Source organism: Nomascus leucogenys, chromosome 19 (assembly GCF_006542625.1).
Source record: "Nomascus leucogenys isolate Asia chromosome 19, Asia_NLE_v1, whole genome shotgun sequence".
Taxonomy (NCBI): Eukaryota; Metazoa; Chordata; class Mammalia; order Primates; family Hylobatidae; genus Nomascus; species Nomascus leucogenys.
This window is the reverse complement of record NC_044399.1, coordinates 33,013,291-33,033,707: the sequence shown is the minus strand read 5'-3', so window position 1 is coordinate 33,033,707 and position 20,417 is coordinate 33,013,291. Positions and strand designations below refer to the sequence as shown.

General features: G+C 49.5%; 1 protein-coding gene across 1 annotated transcript in view; it reads right to left on the bottom strand.

Annotated features, from left to right (window-relative positions):
- Window positions 1-133: 133 nt before the first annotated feature.
- Window positions 134-20,417, bottom strand: part of PIP4K2B (phosphatidylinositol-5-phosphate 4-kinase type 2 beta) — a 36,347-nt gene continuing 16,063 nt past the window's right edge. The window contains exons 3-10 of the mRNA XM_003278208.4: window positions 18,731-18,827; window positions 14,913-15,065; window positions 13,844-13,990; window positions 12,795-12,833; window positions 12,143-12,256; window positions 5,453-5,711; window positions 4,875-4,978; window positions 134-4,216 (exon numbers count right to left, since the gene is read on the bottom strand). Coding sequence (XP_003278256.1) covers window positions 4,136-4,216; window positions 4,875-4,978; window positions 5,453-5,711; window positions 12,143-12,256; window positions 12,795-12,833; window positions 13,844-13,990; window positions 14,913-15,065; window positions 18,731-18,827 — 994 coding nt within the window. The 3' untranslated portion in view covers window positions 134-4,135. The remainder of the gene's footprint in view (window positions 4,217-4,874; window positions 4,979-5,452; window positions 5,712-12,142; window positions 12,257-12,794; window positions 12,834-13,843; window positions 13,991-14,912; window positions 15,066-18,730; window positions 18,828-20,417) is intronic.

The following is a 20,417-nucleotide window of genomic DNA, read 5'->3' as shown; positions in this document are numbered from 1 at the left end:
TATTCTTTCTCCAAACTCAAGCCATACATTGATTTAGCTGAAGCTGCCTCTAAAGCTAGGACCAAAACTTTTTAATTCTGGAAAGAAAAAAAAAAAAAAGGTTCGTTTCCCAAGGACTCACACGTAACAGATGTACACAAAGCTTTTTGAGTTTTATTTTTTTTCCTCAGGTTGGAGATTCATCGTAACATGCATGCATTTTCAAACAGTAACAGGGTCTCAAACTGTTTAAAGCAGACGTTAGACAAGCACAGGGGATTGAAAATTCCTATTTAAAAAAACTGCAGTGGGATATGGAGAAGTCACACACTTGGTGGGGTGGTGGTTTGTCCTGCTTACCCAAAAGGTGGATATGAACTTCATTCACATTTTTTAATTTCGATGATCTGACCTGATGCTGGGGTGTGCTGAGCAGTACTGCCCCCTCCCTCAAGGGTGTTGGCTCCCACCGCCCCACACAGTGGCTCTGCGCAAGGGCAAGAGGCTCCTGTGGAAACTTCTGCCCTGGGATACTGGCACAAGCTGCCAAGGGACAGCTGAGTCTCCTTTTCCCCATGGGGCACTCTTCATAAGCAGCACATTCTAGAGGAGGGAGAGGGCCATGTCACTGCCCCCTGCAGATGGCTGGTAGATTGGGGAACAGTTGTCTGAATGGGTTTTCCTTTTCAGGACCTCCTGCCCGCATGACTGCCAGAAAAGAGATGAGGCTCCTAGACTTGGGGGGGCCACAGGTTTAAGGCCAGAGCTCTGAGTGTTGTTTAAACGCACTGTCCCTTCCAGCCCCCAACACCTGAGTAATTCACATACTGGGGTGCTGCAGTTTTCTCTCCCACCCTGAATTGGTAAAAAGACAACTAGGGGGTAGGACTGGCTACTGAGAAAAGTCCTGGGTCTTTGGTCCACCTCCCCAAGGTATGCCCTGGCAGACCATGAAGACAGGAAAGGCAGGGCAGGAGTCTAGCCTCACGCCCTGAGCGCTACCAGCAGGCCTGTTTGAGGCCAAAAGCACAGGCAAGAGAAAGAGTGAAGTAGGGAGAGGGGATAAAGAGCTGCCTGTGGTGGGAACTTAAGAGACTGCCACTGAGAACAGCCACAGGGGCCACTTGTGCCGCCTGCCACAGACCAGCAACCCCTGAGCTAGAGAAAGAAGGAGAGGTGGAGCACTGCTTCAGTCTGTGCCCCTCAGCTGTGGCTTCCCGGCATGCCCTGTGACCCCAAGCCGCAGGGTACAGGAAAGGAGTTTGTGCTGGGGGACACAAAGACCCAGTGGTTAATTAACAGGAACCAGGGCCAGGGGCCTTCATCTAGAGGTCAGTGGAGTCTCCAGGGCACTCATCACTGTGGCTGGGAGACTACAGTGTCTCGGCTGTGGACTTGCGGAAGAAGAGGGTGAAGGATGGGAGAAGGGATGACTGGATGCCAGCCAGGAATCCTAGCCTTAGCCCTATCCTGGCCTCGCCTAATCATCCATGTCATTATTCTTACACCCTTCTTCTTGGGAGACCCAACATTATTCTGAGATGCCACGAGACTGTTTAGCTTTTCTTCATGGCCCCAGGGAGTGAGGCTGAGGGTAGTCACTTCCCCTCCCATGCCTTCGACTGCCCAGTAAAAGAATGGCGGGACCCAAGGAGGAAAGAGTGGGGGCAGACAATGCTTAGGGGATCAGTCCACTTTCTCTACATTCAAACTGCAGAACGAATAGAATACCATGACAAAAAGAAGAGTAAGGAAACTTGTATAAACCAAGATAAATAGCTTTTAAACATCTGAATGCCAAAAATTGGGGGCCAAACTCAAGGTTTTGAAGATAGCACAGCGAATGACTTAAAAAAAAAAAAATTGAAAATCCACCAAACCACAGCTCAAAATGTTGTGACCCAGTCAACAATACTGTCAGAAAAACAAAAAGCATTTGAAACAGAATGCTACCTCTCAAAATGTAAACAATATACAAAACACACACACATACACACACACACACACACAAACTCAATGTTAAACAAGTTAGATACCTGGTAGTCGTCTTTAACAGGTAAGAATGTGTTACACTTTCCATACACATTATGGCAACATGATCAGCAGACCAAACGCAGAGAAGCCAGTAGGAGCCTGAGGCCACGGAGGCTGCTGGAAGACAGCTTTCCAAGCTTCAGAGATGCTGCACCTGACGAGGAGCAGATCCAAACTTCCATTCTTCATTATGACGTGGGGAAATCAAATCCAAACATTATTCCTACATAATCGCTTCCCAAGTCAAATTTGTTTTCTCCACGATCCAGTTGGTTTCAAGTTCCCTAAGTCATGTAGTGGTCTTGCAGCAGTTGTTCAGACCTACCTATGGCCCCTTCCTGGGGCCAAGGCAGTGGTTTGATCCCCATCTGCCTCTTCCAGAAAGGTTTCCCATCCAATCCAGCAGCCCCAGTGAAGTCCAAGAATGCCGTCTCCATTCTTTCCTGACCTATATGCTGTGAGTCAGGCACAGAGACAGTGCTGGTTCCTGCTTCGGAAGCTGGGCTTGGCCAGGTTTGGAGGGAGCCACAGGAAACCAATCTATTCATTCAAAATGGTTTCATAAGTGATCTTCACATCTTTGGGGTTATCTACAAGTTTGACCATATCTCATCCCAAATCCCCAGTTCCTGGTTGAGGGGGTGAGAAGATGCAGGAATGTACCTCCCCCAATGCAGAACAACAGGGCTGTTTCTCTCCTGGCCAGAGCAGTCTGTGGCTCAGTTCTGAGGGCCTGGGTGGCAGGCTCCGAAGGCAGGTGGAACACCTGCAGGAAGCCACTCCTTCCAAAAAAGCCTGTGGGCTGCAGATCTGCTAAAAGTCTAGAGCGGGGCAACAAGGAAAAACAGCCCCAAGGCTGGGTCCAGGTCAAAACCCACATCAAGCCTCCAAACCAGATTTCCTGGATCCACCCTCATGTAACTAGGAAGCCACCTCACGTTTGGACGCCACACGCTAAGATGGGGGCACCTTGCTGGCTGTAACTCTCCAGGCACAGGGAGACAGATCTCCTACAAGGTCATCCCAGAACTTAAGGAGGTGTCTCTGCTAAAGAGCACTCCAGGCGCTTGGAGATCTGCCCAGAGCTAAGAGCTCGGCTAGAAGTGAGAGTGCCTGGGAGGAGGTCAGAAGGAAGAAGGAAATAGATCAAGGGCACAGGGCCTCATTTGATACATCAGTTTCTGAGGTTTTCCCAAAGGGAAATAACCATTTAAACATGAGGGTCCTGATAAATCCAAAGGTACTCTAGTTCCTCCTGACCTAGTGGGAGGCAGGCTTTACAGAGAGGACTTCTGAACTCCAGGGGCTAAGAGAGCCTGGGGCTTGGGTGATCATCACAGGGTTCTCTGAGAACCAGGTGTCCGAGAGCCCAGACGCTTTCCTGCCCCTCACCATCCCATGAGGATGAATTTATTCCCCTCTGAGATCTCTGATTCTGATCTGAGATCTCTGGTGTTGACCTGTTGTGTTCCAGACAGGATGGAGGAATAATGCAACATTTCACTTGAATCCAAGGGAAAGGTGGAGGACGTTGTGCACAATACTCCATAAAATTACAAAGTTAATCCAGACAAGAGCAAATGCAGCAGGGCGAGGTGTCTGACCTCTCCAATCTGGCATCATAGCACTTGGCTCTGGAAGGACCCTTGTGCTGGGTCTACTGGGTATCTCTTTAATTGAAGGGAACTGAGAGCTCGGCAAAGTTGGGGAGGGTGGGTAGGCTGATGAAATATGATTATAAATAGCAAACCTGGAGCAATGAAATTTCAGAAACAAAACCCAAATAAACCCACGAAGTCATCTCTAGCCCCACGGTATCTTAAAAGATTACAAGGTACCAAAAAGGGAACCCCTTTTTAACGTGGGTGTCAAATGGGGGGAAAAAATCAAGGGTAAGCAGAAGGTGGGGTTACATCCTGTGAGCAGGTGCACACACAGCACATCCCCCTCCTCTTCAGCTAAAGTCTCTTTCGGTGTCACAGGCTGCAGTCTCATTGCCAAAGCCCTCCCAAACCCGACTCTGCTCTCACCCTCCCATCTAGCCCAAATACACCCTTCTCCCTAACTCCCATTCCCCGACCCCATATCCAGCTCTCTGGCTCTGGCTGAAGGTAGAAGAGAACTACGTCAGGATGTTGGACATAAACTCGTTGAAGCGTTTGGAGTACTGCTCAGGGTTCACAGTCGAGATCTCGGCCCCTGCCTGTAATACACAAGAGGCTGATTCAGGTTGAGTTCCTGTGCCCCAATCAGGAGGCTGCACCTGGGAGGAGCCAGGGTATTCAGAAGCCTCTTATTCAGTATCAGAGCTGAATACCACCCCTGACCCCACCAAGACTGAGCAGACCACCTCAGGAAGTGGCATACAAGTCCTGAACTGTCCTGGCCCCACTCCTGTGATTTATAACCCCAGGCCTGCACCGAAGTAGAAGAAAGGCAGTGGGGAGGTGGCAAAGCGGCTCTGGATCTCTGTGGGGGCCACTACATGGAGAACAGGGCTTCAGGCCCACGGGGAAACAGGCCTGTGGGGAGCAGTATGGGCATGGAAACATTACTGGCCCTTCAACAAGATGCACAACAGGCCCAGCAGGCCCTGGGGAAAGACGCTGGCAGGCTTTGCCCCGAGGGCTGGAAAACCGGGGGATAAACAAATTGGGCCCAGCTTGGCAGGGAGCGGGTGGGTGAAGGCAGGGAACACGGCAAGGCAGGCAGGCTGCTCTTCCAGTCTGCCCTCCTGGGAAGAAGGGGACAGGAGTGTGTTCCTTGGAGCAGGAGGCCTGAGACTGCCCTCCCTGGGGTCTGAGGGTGAGCAGAGTCGCACCGACCCAGCTGGGCCCTGGATGAAGATGGAGAGGACTCACCCCGTGTTTCACTGTTTTGGCAGCATGTGCAGCTTTCTTCTTCGTATCGTATGGCGTGAGGATATCGATGATGGCCATGAAATACACCTCCTTCTTGGGGGAACCTGGAGGGACAAGGAGAGCAGGGAAGAAGGAAGAGGGGGCAGGAGAAGGGCAGACAGCATCTGGGCACTGCTACAACCCCCAGACACAAGGCTCAGCTCCATCCTTATCATGTTGGGGCTGAGAAAAGGACCAGCGGAGTCCTTTCCAGCTTCCATAGCTCTTATCTTATTGGATCTTCACAGTCACTCTGTGGGCCTGACAGGACAGTATGAATAAAGTTTGGTTCATCCCATGAACCAGAGCAGAACCACTCTTCAGTCAGCCAGGACAAGCAGGGAAGTATAGGAAAGCCTGGCAGAGAAGGAGCCCCAGGTTCAGGTGGTGACCCTGGATGGGAGTCTGGAGGCAGAAAGAGGTCAAAGGCAGCAATGAATGAAGTGGAGGTCCAGATGCCCCTAGAAGGATCTAAACAATGAGCTGAGGGGGTAGGATGAGGGCAGGGCTGTGCAGAGCAGGCACAGGCTCTGACTTACTTTCATGGCTTTTCATGGCATAGACATCAACAGAGGGGTCGAATTCCCCAGGACCAAAGAACCGAGGAAAGCTGAGGAGGTTGCCAGGGCTGTCCGGAGGTGTGCCATAGGAGCAGAGTAGGTTGCCGCCCACCCCATCATTCTCACACTCCTCGTCCTCTGCCCGCTCCTCCACCTCCATCTCCTCCTGCTCTGCCCGGTCCACGTCGTGGATGCCCACCAGCAGGCTGTAGTCCATGATCTTCAGCTGTGCCAAGAACTAGGAAGGCCAAGGATGGAAAGATGGAAGGAAAAAGAGGTTACACAGGACAACCCAGTGACATCCAGAAAGGGGGGAAAAGCATTCCTTTCAACTCAATTCTACAGACAGTTTTGAAATTCAACAGAGAATAAGGCATCAGAGCACCTGCCCTCAGCGAGCTCTCTAAGTCTAATGGGGAAGACAGTCATTCAGCAGAGTAAAGGCAGGAGGTTGAGGCTGCAGTGAGCTGCGATCACACCACTGCACTCTAGCTGGGTAACAGAGCGAGATGGTCTCAAAAAAAAAAAAAAAAGCAAGGAGCTGTGTGAGTTTACAGTGAGGGGTAAGCAAGACCCTCCCTGAAGAAAGGAGTTGAGGCCAAGGCTGAAGCATGAAGAGGAGTCAGTGAGGCAAGTACTGCAGGTTAAAGATAGAATGAGCGCTGCAGGAAGAGGGAACAGCCCATGACGGTTTGGGATCAAGACAGGCCATGGTGGCTGGGCACGGTGGCTCATGCCTGTAATCCCAGAACTTTGGGAGGCCAATTAAGGAGGATCACTTGAGGCCAGGAGTTTGAGACCAGCCTCAGCAATGTGGTGAGACCCCATCTCTACAAAAAAATTTAAAAATTAGCTGGGCATGGCAGTGCACACCTGTAGTCCTACCTACTTGGGAGGCTCAAGTGGGAGGATCGCTTGAGCCCAGGAATTTGAGGCTGCAGTAAGCTATGACAGCGCTACTGCACTCAAGCCTAGGGAACAGAGTGAGACCCTGTCTCTTATTAAAAAAAAAAGAGGCCATGGCCAAATTTGGGGAAAGAAATAATGAAATGATATACTATGGAAGAGGATGGAGAGATGGATGCAACACAACAATATATTTCAGATCAAAATTTCAACCCATTATGAGTCCTAAACCCAATGTAGTGGGCTGGAACTAGGATTTCTTTAAATTAAATGCAGAAGTCCACCCTTATCCACAATGGTTTCAGTTACCTGTGGTCAACTACAATCCAAAAATATTAAATGGAAAATTCCAGAAATAATTCATAAGTTTTTAAATAGTGCACCATTCTGAGTACGATGATAAAATCTTGCTATGTCCCATTCAGTGCTGCCCAGGATGCAGATTATCCCTTTGTCCAGTATATCCACACTGTATGTACTAATGTCCCATTAGTCTTTCAGTCGCTGTCAGTAGCTGTCTTGGTTATCAGTTCACTATAGTTGTATCACAGTGCTTGTATTCAAGTAACCCATATTTGACTTCATTATGACTCCAAAGAGCAAGAGTAGTGATGTTGGCAATTCAGATATGCCAAAGAGAAGCCATAAAGTGCTTTCCTTTTTTGAGACAGAGTCTTGCTCTGTCACCCAGGCTAGAGTGCACTGGTGCAATCTCGGCTCACTGCAACCTCCGCCTCCCAGGTTCAAGTGATTCTCCTGCCTCAGCCTCCCAAGTAGCTGGGACTTCAGGCGTGCACCACCACACTTGGCTAATTTTTGTACTTTTAGTAGAGACACGGTTTCATTATGTTGGCCAGGCTGGTCTCGAGCTCCTGACCTCAAGTGATCCACCTGCCTCAGCCTCCCAAAGTGCTGGGATTACAGGTGTGAGCCACTGCACCTGGCCAGCTTTAAGTGAAAAGGTGAAAGCTCTTGACTTAAAAAGAAAATAAATTGCATGCTGAGGTTGCTAAGATCTCCTGTAAGAACAAATCTTCTATCCATGAAATTGTGAAGAAGGAAAAAAAAATTCATGCATAGTATATATAGGGTTCAGTACTATCTGTGGCTTCAGGCATCCACTGGAGATCTTGGAACATGTCCCCTGCTGATAAGGGGGGACTACTGTATAATAAAAGAGAAAATATCAGAATACATGACAGAAAATAAGGGTAGACAGTGTTTCAGTTGTGTGTATCCATTGGGTTGCAAGGTAAAATATACTTCTAACTGGCCTCAAAGTCTGAAAAAACTATGTCATCGACTTCTTTATCAGCCCAGGTAAAAATAGAAAAAAAAGGAAAAGGGAACACAAAACCACACAAGAATGGCAGCCAGAACCAACCAATATTCTCAACCCATTCCCCGAAGGTCAAAAGAGGCTGTGTGGTGCTGGGGGAAAGTTCTGGGGTCCTCTCCTAGCATCATGTGACTCCCCTTGCCAAGCCTTAGTTTTCTCATCTGTACAATGGGTGCTGTGAGCAGGGTGGTGGTTCAAGTCGATTATCTAGGATTTCAAGACAAAGTATGGAATGATACAGAATGGAAATGGCCAGCTAGCATTCCAGTTTAGCTAATAATGAGGCAAGAGTGCAGTCACCATCATACAGTGGTCACTAGGAGGCTGTTAGACTGACCACCATGTTAGGTCCTAACAGAGAACTAGGAGGAGAATCATCATGCAAGCAGAGCGGCTCTATGCACAGGCCCAGAACACAACTAAGCACAAGGAGCCCTAAAGATGGGAGCCCAGCAGGATCTCCTTTGAAGAGGAAGGGCAGGAGGGATGCCACTCTGAGCACTTCTAGACAAAGCCTTCTCAAGGCCCAGGGAGAAGGGGCTGGGGTCCCAGGAAAAAGAGGGTCCATGCACCATGCCCTCCACCCACCTGAGAACATTTATAAAGCAACATGCATTGAAAACAAATGCACTGAGTAAACTGCATTAAATTCTTCTTAGAACCACAGTAGGGGGAGAGGGTAGAAAAGGGAGAAGGACAAAGACTCAGGACAAATAATGTCAGATGATGAAAGGCAGAATACGGAAAGAACATAGGTGGGGGTGACTAAAGAAACGCTTCCTAGCAAAACGAAGTTTATGACACCCATGTTCACAGCAGCATTATTCCCAACAGCTACAAAGTGGAAGCAACCTAAGTGTGATGGCTAATTGTATATGCCAGCTGGACTGGGCCTGAGTACCCAGACGCTTGGTCAAGCATTATTCTGGGTGTGTCTGTGAGGGTTTCTGGGTGAAATGAGCATTGAACTGGTGGACTGAGTAACGCAGATGGCCCTCCCCAGTGTGGATGGGCATCATCCAATCAGCAGAAGGTCTGAAGAGAAGAAAAGGGGTGACCCTCCGGTGAGGAAGAGGGAAATCCTTCTGCCTGGCGGCCTGATGGCCTGTAGAATAAAACCACACCACCAGCTCTCCTGCAGATGTTGTTGGTCTCCGTAATCCCATGAACCAATTCCTTAAAATAAATCTCTTGGGGCCAGGCGCGGTGGCTCACACCTGTAATCCCAGCACTTTGGGAGGCCAGGGCAGGCAGATCATGAGGTCAGGAGATCGAGACCATCCCGGCTAACACGGTGAAACCCCGTCTCTACTAAAAATACAAAAAAAACTAGCTGGGCGTGGTGGCGGGCGCCTGTAGTCCCAGCTACTCGGGAGGCTGAGGCAGGAGAATGGCGTGAACCCGGGGGGCGGAGCTTGCAGTGAGCTGAGATCGTGCCACTGTACTCCAGCCTGGGCGACAGAGCGAGACTCTGTCTCAAAAAAAATAAATAAATAAAATAAAAAATAAATATCTTGGTATAAAGAGATTTACAAAACATCCTATAGGTTTTGTTTCTCTGGAGAACCCCAACTGATACAACAAGTGTCCATTAACTGATGAATAAACAAAATGTAATATATCCATACAATGGAATATTAATCCGTTTTTGTGTGTGTGTGTGTGTTTTTTTTTGAGATGAGGTCTCATTCTGTCGCCCAGGCTGGAGTGCAGTGGCGCGATCTCAGCTCACTGCAAGCTCCGCCTCCTGGGTTCATGCCATTCTCCTGCCTCAGCCTCCCGAGTAGCTGGGACTACAGGCACCCGCCACGGCACCTGGCCAATTTTGTTTTTGTATTTTTAGTAGAGACGGGGTTTCACCGTGTTAGCCAGGATGGTCTCGATCTCCTGACCTCGTGATCTGCCCGCCTTGGCCTCCCAAAGTGCTGGGATTACAGGTGTGAGCCACTGCGCCTGGCTTTTGTTTTTTTTTGTTGTTTTTTTTTTTTAAAGAGATGGAGTCTTACCCTCTAGTTCAGGCTGATGCACAGTGGCATGATCACAGCTCACCACAACTGTGAACTCCTAGGCACAAGGGATCCTCCCACCCAGCCTCCTGAATAGCTAGAACTACAGGCACATGTCACCACACGCAGCTAGCTTTTAATTTTTTGTAGAGACAGGATCTCAGTAAATTGCCCAGGTCTCCAACTTCTGGCCTCAAGCCGTCCTTCTGCCTCAGCCTCCTGAGTTGCTGAGATTACAGGTGTGAGCCACCATGCTCAGCCTTACTCAGCTTTAAAAAGAAAGAAATTCTGGCCAGGTGTTGTGGCTCACGCCTGTAATCCCAGCACTTTGGGAGGCCGAGGCAGGCAGATCACGAGGTCAGGAGAACGAGACCATCCTGGTCAACATGGTGAAACCCCGTCTCCACTAAAAAAATACAAAAATTAGCTGGGCATGGTGGCACGTGCCTGTAGTCCCAGCTACTCGGGAGGCTGAAGCAGGAGAATCGCTTGAACCCAGGAGGTGGAGGTTGCAGTGAGCCGAGATCGCACCACTGCACTCCAGCCTGGCAACAGAGAGAGACTCTGTCTCAAAACAAACAAACAAACAAATAAATAAATAAATAAATAAATAATAAATAAATAAATAAGAAAAAAAAGAAAAAAAATCTGACATGATACAATATCGATGAACCCTGAAGACATTATGCTAAGCGAAATAAGAGTCACAAAAGGACAACTGCTGTTTGCTTCCTTTTTCTTTTTTTTATTTTTTGAGACGGAGTTTCGTTCATAACATGTTGCCCAAGCTGGAGGGTCACCGCAACCTTCGCCTCCTGGGTTCAAGCGATTCTCCTGCCTCAGCCTCCCAAGTAGCTGGGATTACAGGTGTGCACCACCATGCCCGGCTAATTTTGTATTTTTAGTAGAGACCGGGTTTCTCCACATTGGTCAGGCTAGTCTCAAACTCCTGACCTCAGGAGATCCACCCACCTCAGCCTCCCAAAGTGCTGGGATTACAGTCGTGAGCCACCTCGCTCGGCTGTTTGCTTCGTCTTATGTGAAGTTCCTGGAGTAGTCAACTTCATAGGGGCAGAAAATAGAATACTGATTGCCAGGGGTTAGGGAGGGGGAATTGGGAATTAGTGTTTAATGGGTATAGCATTTCAGCTGGGAAAGATAAAAGTTCAGACATGAACGGCAGTGCTGGTTGCATAACAATGTGAATATACTTAATGCCACTCAACTATATATCAAAATGGCTATGGTGTGTGCCCGTTGTCCCAGCTACTTGGGAGGCTGAGGTAGGAGAATCACTTGAACCCAGGAGGCGGAGGTTGCAATGAGCCGAGATCATGCCACTGCACTGCACTCCAGCCTGGGGACAGAGCGAGAATCTCCCAAAAAAAAAAAAACACCTATTATTATATGTATTTTACCACAATTAAAAAAAAAACTTTTTCCCAAGTTTGTTTGTAGGGTTTGGTTTTAACGAGCAGCCTCTCAATTTATTAAAAGAGAAGGAGACACTGAGTTATCAAGTGGTCCAGATAACATTTTCACTGTTTAGCACCTGTCCTCCCCGGATTACAAACAGAAGTTTGCTGGGTAAGTGGAGAATGAGAGCCAGAGGCAGAGCAGAACCTGATTGGTGGATTTTTGTTTTTTGAGACAGGGTCTTGCTCTGTCACCCAGGCTGGAGCGTAGTGGCACGATCATGGCTCATGTTGCCTTGATCTGCTAGGCTCCAGTGATCCTCCCGCTTCACCCTTCCAAGGTGCTGGGATTACAAGGTGAGCCACCATGCTTAGCCAACTTTTTTGGTTTTTGTTTTGAGACAATGTCTCGCTCTGTTGCCCAGGCTGGAGTGTAGTGGTGAGACCACAGCTCACTGCAGCCTCATCTCCCGGGCTCAAACAATCCTTTCGCCTCAGCCTCCCAAGTAGCTGGGACTACAGGTGTGTGCCCCTACGCCTGGCTAAATTTTTTAATTTTTAGTAGAGATGAGGTCTTGCTATGTTGCCTAGGCTGGTATTGAACTGCTGAGCTCAAGCGATTCTCCCACCTCGGCCTCCCAAAATGTTGGGGTTACAGGACCTTAATAGCTGGATTCCTACAGCTCTGATGGCCAGATGCCCTCTCCATTGTAGGGACAACAGCAGAAGGGAGTTTGAAAAAGGTGTTTGAATGAATTAGTGAAAAGGGAAAAGCATTCTAAACTAAATTACAAAGGTCCTACTGGCACCAACTATGCTCCGTCAGGTGGAATGATCATTTGCACTTGCTTTAGGTGCCCATAAAGTGCCCACGCTGCTCAAATCACCACCCTTTTGTCCATACTCCTGGAAAGTACTGAATTCCATTCTTCTTAAGGTTTAAAAGCCTCCTACTCTAGGTACAGAAGGAGCCCTGCAGGTGAAAATGAAGGTTAGCAAGTACCTCAACGTCCCGCTTCAGTTTCTCCAGGAAGTTCTTTTTACTCTCCTCTCCCACATGCAGCTTCTGCCCTTCATTGAGGAAGTCATTGTCTTTGAATGTTGGCAAGTCCTTGGCCTAGGAGAGCAACAGCAGTTAGGCTGGGTAAGCCTGATTCATTCACCCCAGGGACACCCAACTGTTCTGCTGGGAGCAACTATACAGAGAGGGGAAGGAAGGGTTTTCAGTGTACTGACACTCAACCTGCTAAATCAACAGTGCAGGAGCCTCTAGTCCCAGGCTTTGGGCGGGCAGGGAGGGCAAATACATGGCAAATACATGAAAAATGAGGAATGACTAAAGGATTCTTTCCTGTTGAGCCTGGACCAGCTCAGGGCTCAGGCAGCCACTGACTGACTCAGGCTGGACTATGAGATAGCAATGTCTGCCATCCCAGCAGGACTATGAAGAATATAGTGAGGGCAGAGGTAAAAGACCAGAGGTCTAGGCCTAGCACAAAGACAGGCAGGTGATTCATGACACAGGGCATTTCATGTTGAGAGATGGCATGTCTGGGAGCTGGGCTAGGGGCTGGGGTGGGCGAGGGACAGGATGGCCGACAGGAGTTGTTTCTGACTCCAAGCGACCCTTCCATTCCTGCTCAGCACCAGCGTACCTTCTCCTTGTCGCTCGCTTCTCTGGCAACCGTAGAACCCTGAAAGGATAAGAGCCATCAGGGGAAGTCCAGCTGAGGCAAAGTCGACTGCATGAGCAAACATGGGAGAGCCAGCAGGTGACCTCAAGTAGGCTGGTTAGAGTCCTAGAGGGGCCAGGAGGCAGCACCTTGTTCATTTACTGTGTCAAGCCCACTTATAGAGCTCTATGTGCAAGACACTTATTAGGTGCTCAGCAAACAGGACTGCACTGGAGAAGCTCAGTCCCTGTCCTTGAGCTACTTTCCTTCTAACAGGGGAGACAGATATTCAGCAGTGGTTCCACAAGTCATTAGTTCATTCACTACCACGGTGCTCAGTGGTACAGGGAGGATACAGGACACTCTGAAAGCACATACCACATGGGCCCAGCCTGGGGAGGGACAGTGGCCAGGGCCTACCTACTTCCTGGAAGTAGTATTTGGGCTGAGCTCAGAAGGGTAAGGAAGAAGCAATTAGGTGGGGGAAGGAGGGGGTGGAGAGAGAGAAGGAGACTATTTCAGACAGCAGATGTGAAATCCTGGGAAGAGGAGCACAGGCACTGCAGGAACGCAGAGGAAACCAGCGCAGTTGCAGCACAGAGGGAAGGGATGGCAGCATAAGGTGACAGAAGTCAGAAGCCAGGTTCAAGAACACGGAGCACCCTAGTTCACAGCCACAAGTGTGTCCTTCTCAGCATCTAGAGATGCACTTGTGCTGGCAGTCCACGGGGGCCTGATGGATGCTAAAGTGCGTGCGTCAGCACGGCCTCCCTCGCTGTGCACATTTCACAGACAGGAACATCAACTGCTGCATAAATATGGCACATTTAGGGCTTAAATAATCTCCTGTTACTGTCACCTGACTTCAAACAGCCTTTGGTCCACAAGAATCAGGCATATCCACTCCAGAGTTCCCGGTCCATGCCAACACATAGGCTCCAGCTTCCCAATTACATGGAAGTTGGAGTAGTGGCCCCTTCGGGGCTCAGACAGAGGGGAGGCACAGCTCCAGCAAACACAGAGCCCTTTACCTTGAGGTCATACTTGCGATGCACAGTGAGCCGATGGCTGAACACATTCCTGGTAACCACCATGTAGGTTTCCACACCATCCACGGTCAGGCGGTACATGCCCAGAAACTGTGGCAAAAGGGTGTTGCCATGACACTCCACTATAAACTAGAATGGAAAGGAAGAAGGGAGAGGACTAAGGAACAGGCAGTGCCAGGGATGGATGGGGCTCACCCCAGACTAAAATGCTCCCTGGCTCCCTGGGATTCTAACCTCTAGACCAGTAGTTCTCCAGCTGGGTTCTATGAAGTAATAGGGGTTTCTCAGGCTTAAAACGGGCAACAGCCACCTCCAGCCTACTGTTGGCATGGCAGAAGGAGAGGCAAGCTGAGCAGGTGGCTCAGAGCCCCTGTGGGTTCATATTATTAGTATCTCACCTAAGATTTTGTTTAAAATAGGATTCTACCACAGGAAAATCCCTGATCCACACCTTGCATCTCTTCTGCCAGCCTGATATGGGAAAGCCACAGGGAAGAGACAGGATGCAGAGGCAGGCCAGGGATCCAGCCATCTGGGAGAAGAGAACAGCTCCATATCCAAAGCTCTTATCCATGCCATGCCCCAGGGTTTCTGCCATGACTTCTGAAAGACCAGAAGCTCCCTTCAGCCCTTCTCAGGTGCCCCAGAAATGAAGACCCAAGTAGGCTGAGGACAGACACACAGATGGCGCCACAGGGCTCCCTGCCTTCCTCGTGGACAGGTTCCAGATGAGTGGAGAGATGGGATGGGAAAAGAAACAAGCCTGCCGAGCCGAGGGGGCCTCTTTCAGAAGAAACGGGGCGGACGCCAGAGCGTGAACACTTTCCAACTGGGACTCAGTCAGCAATGAGCCTTCATGGCTCCTTTTTTCTTTTTTAAAGTAGGCATTTCAGCTCACAGAAATACGGTTGCAGGAGAGTCCCACTGCTTGGTGATCAGAAGCAGCTGCCATTACCAGAGGGGACCAACCCCTCCCTAAGAAGCTCCCCTGGGGCTCTCTTCTCCCTCTTCCAATCCATCCTCTGCAGCCCAGGCTTGGGACTCACCATACCTGGTGGTATTTCTTTAAGATGTTGTGCATCTCCGCCACGTCCTCACTGGACACAGTCTTGATGACAAAGCGCCGGTCGTAGGTGGTGAGGAAACGCGTGCCACACCGGCCCTGGCTGTCACTGTTGATGGGGGCACTGCGCGTCACTGAATTCTGATAATTGAGACAAAAGCAGGCTGGGCTTGGCAGGGGAACAGAATTCTGACCTTTGCTGAGTCTTCCCTCAGGGGCTGGACTGCTTGAAAGCCAACAACACTGAGATAGAGGGACTCCCAGATGGGAGTTTACCCGCCTCTTTTCTCACAGGGTGTTCACATCCCTCCCTAAGTCTTCCTCCAAAGTGACAAGAATTGTTCCTTACCACCTGCCCTTCATCCTAGTCTAGGATGGGAAGAGGACTGACTGTTAAAGTTTCCATCTGATCCCAGATAGCTATCCTATCAACTAAAATTCTGTCTCTGATGGAGGGGGCTGAGTCTAATCTGGACTCTCACATGCACTATGACCTTGGGTGAGCCATTTAACTTCTCTACCTCTGCATTTCCTCATCAGGAACACAAAGATGCAGACTGAGCTGATTCTCCCAGTCTCTTGGGGGTGGCAAAGATGAAGCTTAGGAAATACTATCTTCAAGGGGTCTAGCACAAAGAAGCAATGCCCATTCGTCTCTTGTCCTTGGATCTACCCTAATGCTGAAAAACCTTCCCCAAAGCAGGAAGCTGATCCTCATCTCTGAGCCTGACACCTTTCCCCCTGCCTCAACCTCCTGCTTGTCTATGCAAGGCTGGGAGGCAGTTTTGGGGAGCTTTCCTGGCTGTATCCCTGCTCCTCCTCAAGGCCCTACTCCCATTAGGATCAGAGAGCAGTAGAAGCCTTAAGAGGGAGGGTGTGGGAAGGCGTGAGTCAACCAAAGGGATATGTTCACCAAGCAGATGCCAAGGGACCTTTGGGAAGCAAGGCTGAGGGGAGATCCCAAGTGTCCCTGTTCCCAAGAAAACATACATGGGGATCATGTTACAGAAATGTCTCCTCTCCAAGCCCTTTCCCCATCTTTTAATGAGGATCCTGTTATTATTATTATTTTTGTAGAGATAGGGTCTCACTCTGTCACCCAAGCTGGAGTAAAGTGGTGAAATCTCAGCTCACTGCAGCCTCTACCTCCTGGGCTGAAGTGATCCTCCCGCCTCAGCCTACCAAGTAGCTGGGATTACAGGTGTGCATCACCATGCCTGGCTTATTTTTGTAGTTTTTGTAGAGATGGGGTTTTGCCATGTTTCCCAGGCTGGTCTAGAACTCCTGAGCTTAAGCAATCCTCCTGCCTCAGCCTCCCAAAGTGCTAGGATTACAGGTGTGAGCCACCGTCCCCAGCCTTTTTTTTTTTTTTAAAGATGGTGTTTTGCTGTCACCCAAACTGGAGTGTAGTGGCGTGATAATAGCTCACTGCAGCCTTGAACTCCTGGGCTCAAGGGATCCTCGGCCTCCTGAGCAGGTGGGACTACAGGCATGCACCACCATGCCCGGCTGATCAGGATCCTACTCTTTACTTCCCCTAATACCGCCTCAGAAAACCCTGGTGGAGAAGTGAGGACCACCTTCATGGGAAAAACTAAAGTCAGAGGTGGTAAGCAGCTCTGGGAGTTCCTCAGCAAAGATGCTAAAGTAGCACCCCAAAAAAGAGGGTGTTCCCATTACAGAAAGGTTGAGTAGACTCTATGAGTGAGTGCCTCTTCCTCCCAGCCTGGCCTTTCTACCATAAGACTTACAGGCTGCAAGCCTAGTTGGGAGGTAGAGGCAGCATCTCCTGACTCTGTAAGCGGCTGGTAGGCCAAGAATATAGGGTCCCCTCCCTGAGCACCATCCTCCCTGCCCTCATTTCAGTCTTGAGCACGGGTATGCGCCCACAAGGCTACTAGGGGCAAAATGCAGACACTGAGAGGATGTGGTTAGACAGCCCAGGGGAGGGAAAGGAACCCCTCACTTGGAAACCTTCACCAAGGAACAATGGAGGGAATCCGTCTGAGCAACTTGGGGTTGCAACAGTGGCAAGAAGTTTCCAGAAAACCTCCAGCCCCAGTCAACTCATGACTGAGTTCAGGGTTCAATCCTAACAGCGGGCTGGAGGAACCTCCCAGTACCTCTTAGGTATGAGCATTCCTGGGCATTCAAGCCCAAGGCATCTCCTCCTACTCTCACAAACCCTCGCCCTCTTCTTCAAGATACTTTTCTTTGCATGCAAGCCCTCCAGAGAGGAGGAGAGAGGGGAGGAGACTCTAACCCAAGGCCCATTCTGCTGTTGTGAACTACTCTGTCAAAGGGGTGGGGTGGGAAGAACTACAGTATTAGAAAAGATTTGGGCATCCATTCTAGATTTCACTGTGCTATACACTAGGTTTCATTGTGCTATACACTAGGTTTCACTGTGCTATGGGGAAAAGTTTTCTCCATAGATGAATGAAAGTCAGCTATATTTCAGGCCAGGTGCAGTGGCTCACGCCTGTAATCCCAGCACTTTGGGAGGCCGAGGCAGGCAGATCACAAGGTCAGGAGTTCGAGACCAGCAGTTCGAGACCAGCGTGGCCAACATAGTGAAACTCTGTCTCTACTAAAAAAAAAAAAAAATGCAAAAAATTAGCTGGGTGTGGTGGTGGGCGCCTGTAATCCCAACTACTCAGGAGGCTGAGGCAGGAGAATCGCTTGAACCTGGGAGGCAGAGGTTGCAGTGAGCCGAGATCGCGCCATTGCATTCCAGCCTGGACGACAGGAGTGAAACTCCATCTCAAAAAAAAAAAAAAAAGGCAGCTATATTTCTTACAGCTATAAAGGTAAAGTGGAAAATTTGCCCACCTTCACCACAAGGCTGTCTGCCAAGGAAGAAGATCCAAGGAGACGTGCTATGGGGAGAAGTGACAGAAACCATGGACTATGAGTCAGATTCTAATGTCCTTGACACTGGGATTGATTCCTCCCAAGAGGCCAATGGCCTCTACAACACTGTCACCCCCTGAAGGGGGCAGTTGCCCTGGCAGACCAACTCCCCCCTCCCACCACCAGGATAGGGCACAAGTTTAGGAGGTGACACTCATACCTGGCAAGAGGTTACACTACCCTTGAAGTCTTCCTTTTCTAATCTGTTTCATCTGCTTTAAGAGGCCTCATCTCCCGCTGACAACAATTCTATTTTTTTTTTCTGAGACTGAGTTTCACTCTTGTCGCCCAGGCTGGAGTGCAATGGCATGATCTCAGCTCGCTGCAACCTCCGCCTCCCAGGTTCAAGTGATTCTCCTGCCTCAGCCTCCTGAGTAGCTGGGACTATAGGCGCACATCACCATGCCCGTCTAATTTTGTATTTTTTAGTAGAGACAGGGTTTCACCATGATGGCCAGGCTGGTCTCGAACTCCTGACCTCAGGTGACCTACCTGCCTTGGCCTCCCAAAGTGCTGGGATTACAGGCATAAGCCACCATGCCCCACCCAATTCTCTCTCTTTGAAGTCAAACTACGAATGAGAAGGGTTCTTCAGCCTAGACTGGGAATGTCAGACTAAAATAAAGGTGCTTCCACAGACCCGTCTCCCTCCTGCTGCTCTCCCTCTGAGGGAAAGGAACCTGAGTGTGTGCAGCATCCTCGGAAGCATTTCTAAGGCCCTCACCCTCCAAGGGGCCCCCAGTGCTGGGGGAGAGACCGCCTAGGCTGGAGCAAGGCATGACAGGGAGACACAGCATAAAAACAGCCAACACGTTTTGATTCTCTACCTGTCCTGTGGCTTCCTGACCCCATTCCATTCCCTAATCCTCTGATGTTGCCAGGAGCCTCCGTACCTGGTAATCCTGATCATCAATCCCAAACCTCTCCCGAAGGTTTCGGAACACCATGGGGCAATACTCCTTAAACTTAAAGCGGCTGGGCAGGTTCTCCCTAGGGAAAAGCAGAGACATGTCTTTGTGAACTGCCCCTTGCTCATCTTAATTGTTATTATTATTATTTTTTTGTAATAGAAACAGAGTCTTGCTATGTTGCCCAGACTGGTCTCGAACTCCTGGCTTCAAGCGATCCTCCCACCTCAGCCTCCCAAAGTGCTGGGATTACTGGCATGAGCCACCACACCCAGCCTCATCTATATTCTGACTTCAGAACTCTTCAAAGTACGTCCACAGATTGCCTGGATCTGAACATCTGCCATACTTAACATGTAGGTTTCTAGGCTCCTAGGAATTCTGGAGTTGAGTCGAAAAACAAACACTCCAGGTGATTCTGAGCATGTAAAAGTTTAAAAACTTTACATCTTGTGTTCACTTTGTAAAACTAATCCAGCAGTATATCTGGGATTTGTGCACTTTTCTATGTGTGTGCTGCCCTTCAATAAAACATACATTAAAGAAAAAAACTCTCACCCGCTGGGCCATGAGCCTGAGTGCAGGCTCCACCTCACAAGCACTGTGCTTACTACAGTGGGAAGCTGCATGTGAACATCTGCTGTGAGGTGAAATCAGCCTGAATGCTACAGGGAAAAACCTCTCTCATCAGGGGGCCCCTCTCCTCTGGCCATATTCCTGTGGAAGTATCCTGAAGATGGTCACTTACAGGAAGCCCTGCCCTGGGCTTCCACTGGGATGTAGGAAAAGAGTGCCTGAGTTAAAGAGGTCCTCAGTTAATTGAGTGGGACCACAGAGCCCTGTCTGCTGGCTGCTGGCACCAATCTCCACCCTCCCACTCCGTCATCAGTACGGACTCCCAGGAGGAAAGAGAATCACCTTGAAATGATGACTCCAACCAATCCTCCATCTTTACAACAGCTATCCTGTTTAGGGACCCCCTTTCAGAAATATGTCCCAATGACTACTGCAGGATGACAGGCTTTAAGGAAATCAAAAGGAATGTCTTCTTGGAAAGGAAGTGGTCTATCTGCCTTATCTACCCCGTCTTCTAGTAAACAGTACTAGAATCTAATAAATAGCACATACAGGGCTGGGCATGGTGGCTCACGCCTGTAATCCCAGTACTTTGGGAGGCCGAGGCAGGTGGATCACCCTGACTGAGGTCAGGAGTTCAAGCCCAGCCTGGCCAACATGGTGAAACCCCATCTCCACTAAAAATACAAAAAAATTAGCCGGGCGTGGTGGTGGGTGCCTGTAATCCCAGCTACTCGGGAGCCTGAGGCAGGAGAATCACTTGAACCCGGGAGGCAGAGGTTGCAGTGAGCCAAGATCGCGCCACTGCACTACAGCCTGGGCAACAAGAGTGAAACTCTATCTCAAAACAACAACAACAACACATACACAGATAGGAATAAAGGAATAAAGATAGAAGAAAATAGGAGATTGGGTTCTCTGCTTTCGGCCAAGATATCAAGGAGGTAGCACCTCACCAGAGGCCACGGACTCTGAAGTGGGTAGTGGTGCAATGCCCACTTCGAGAACCCTGACCTCTGAGTCAGAACAACCTTCTTTCTTCTGGGTCAGAACAACCTTCTTTCTGGCCTCTGAGTTGAGGGCTGCCTCTCCCTCC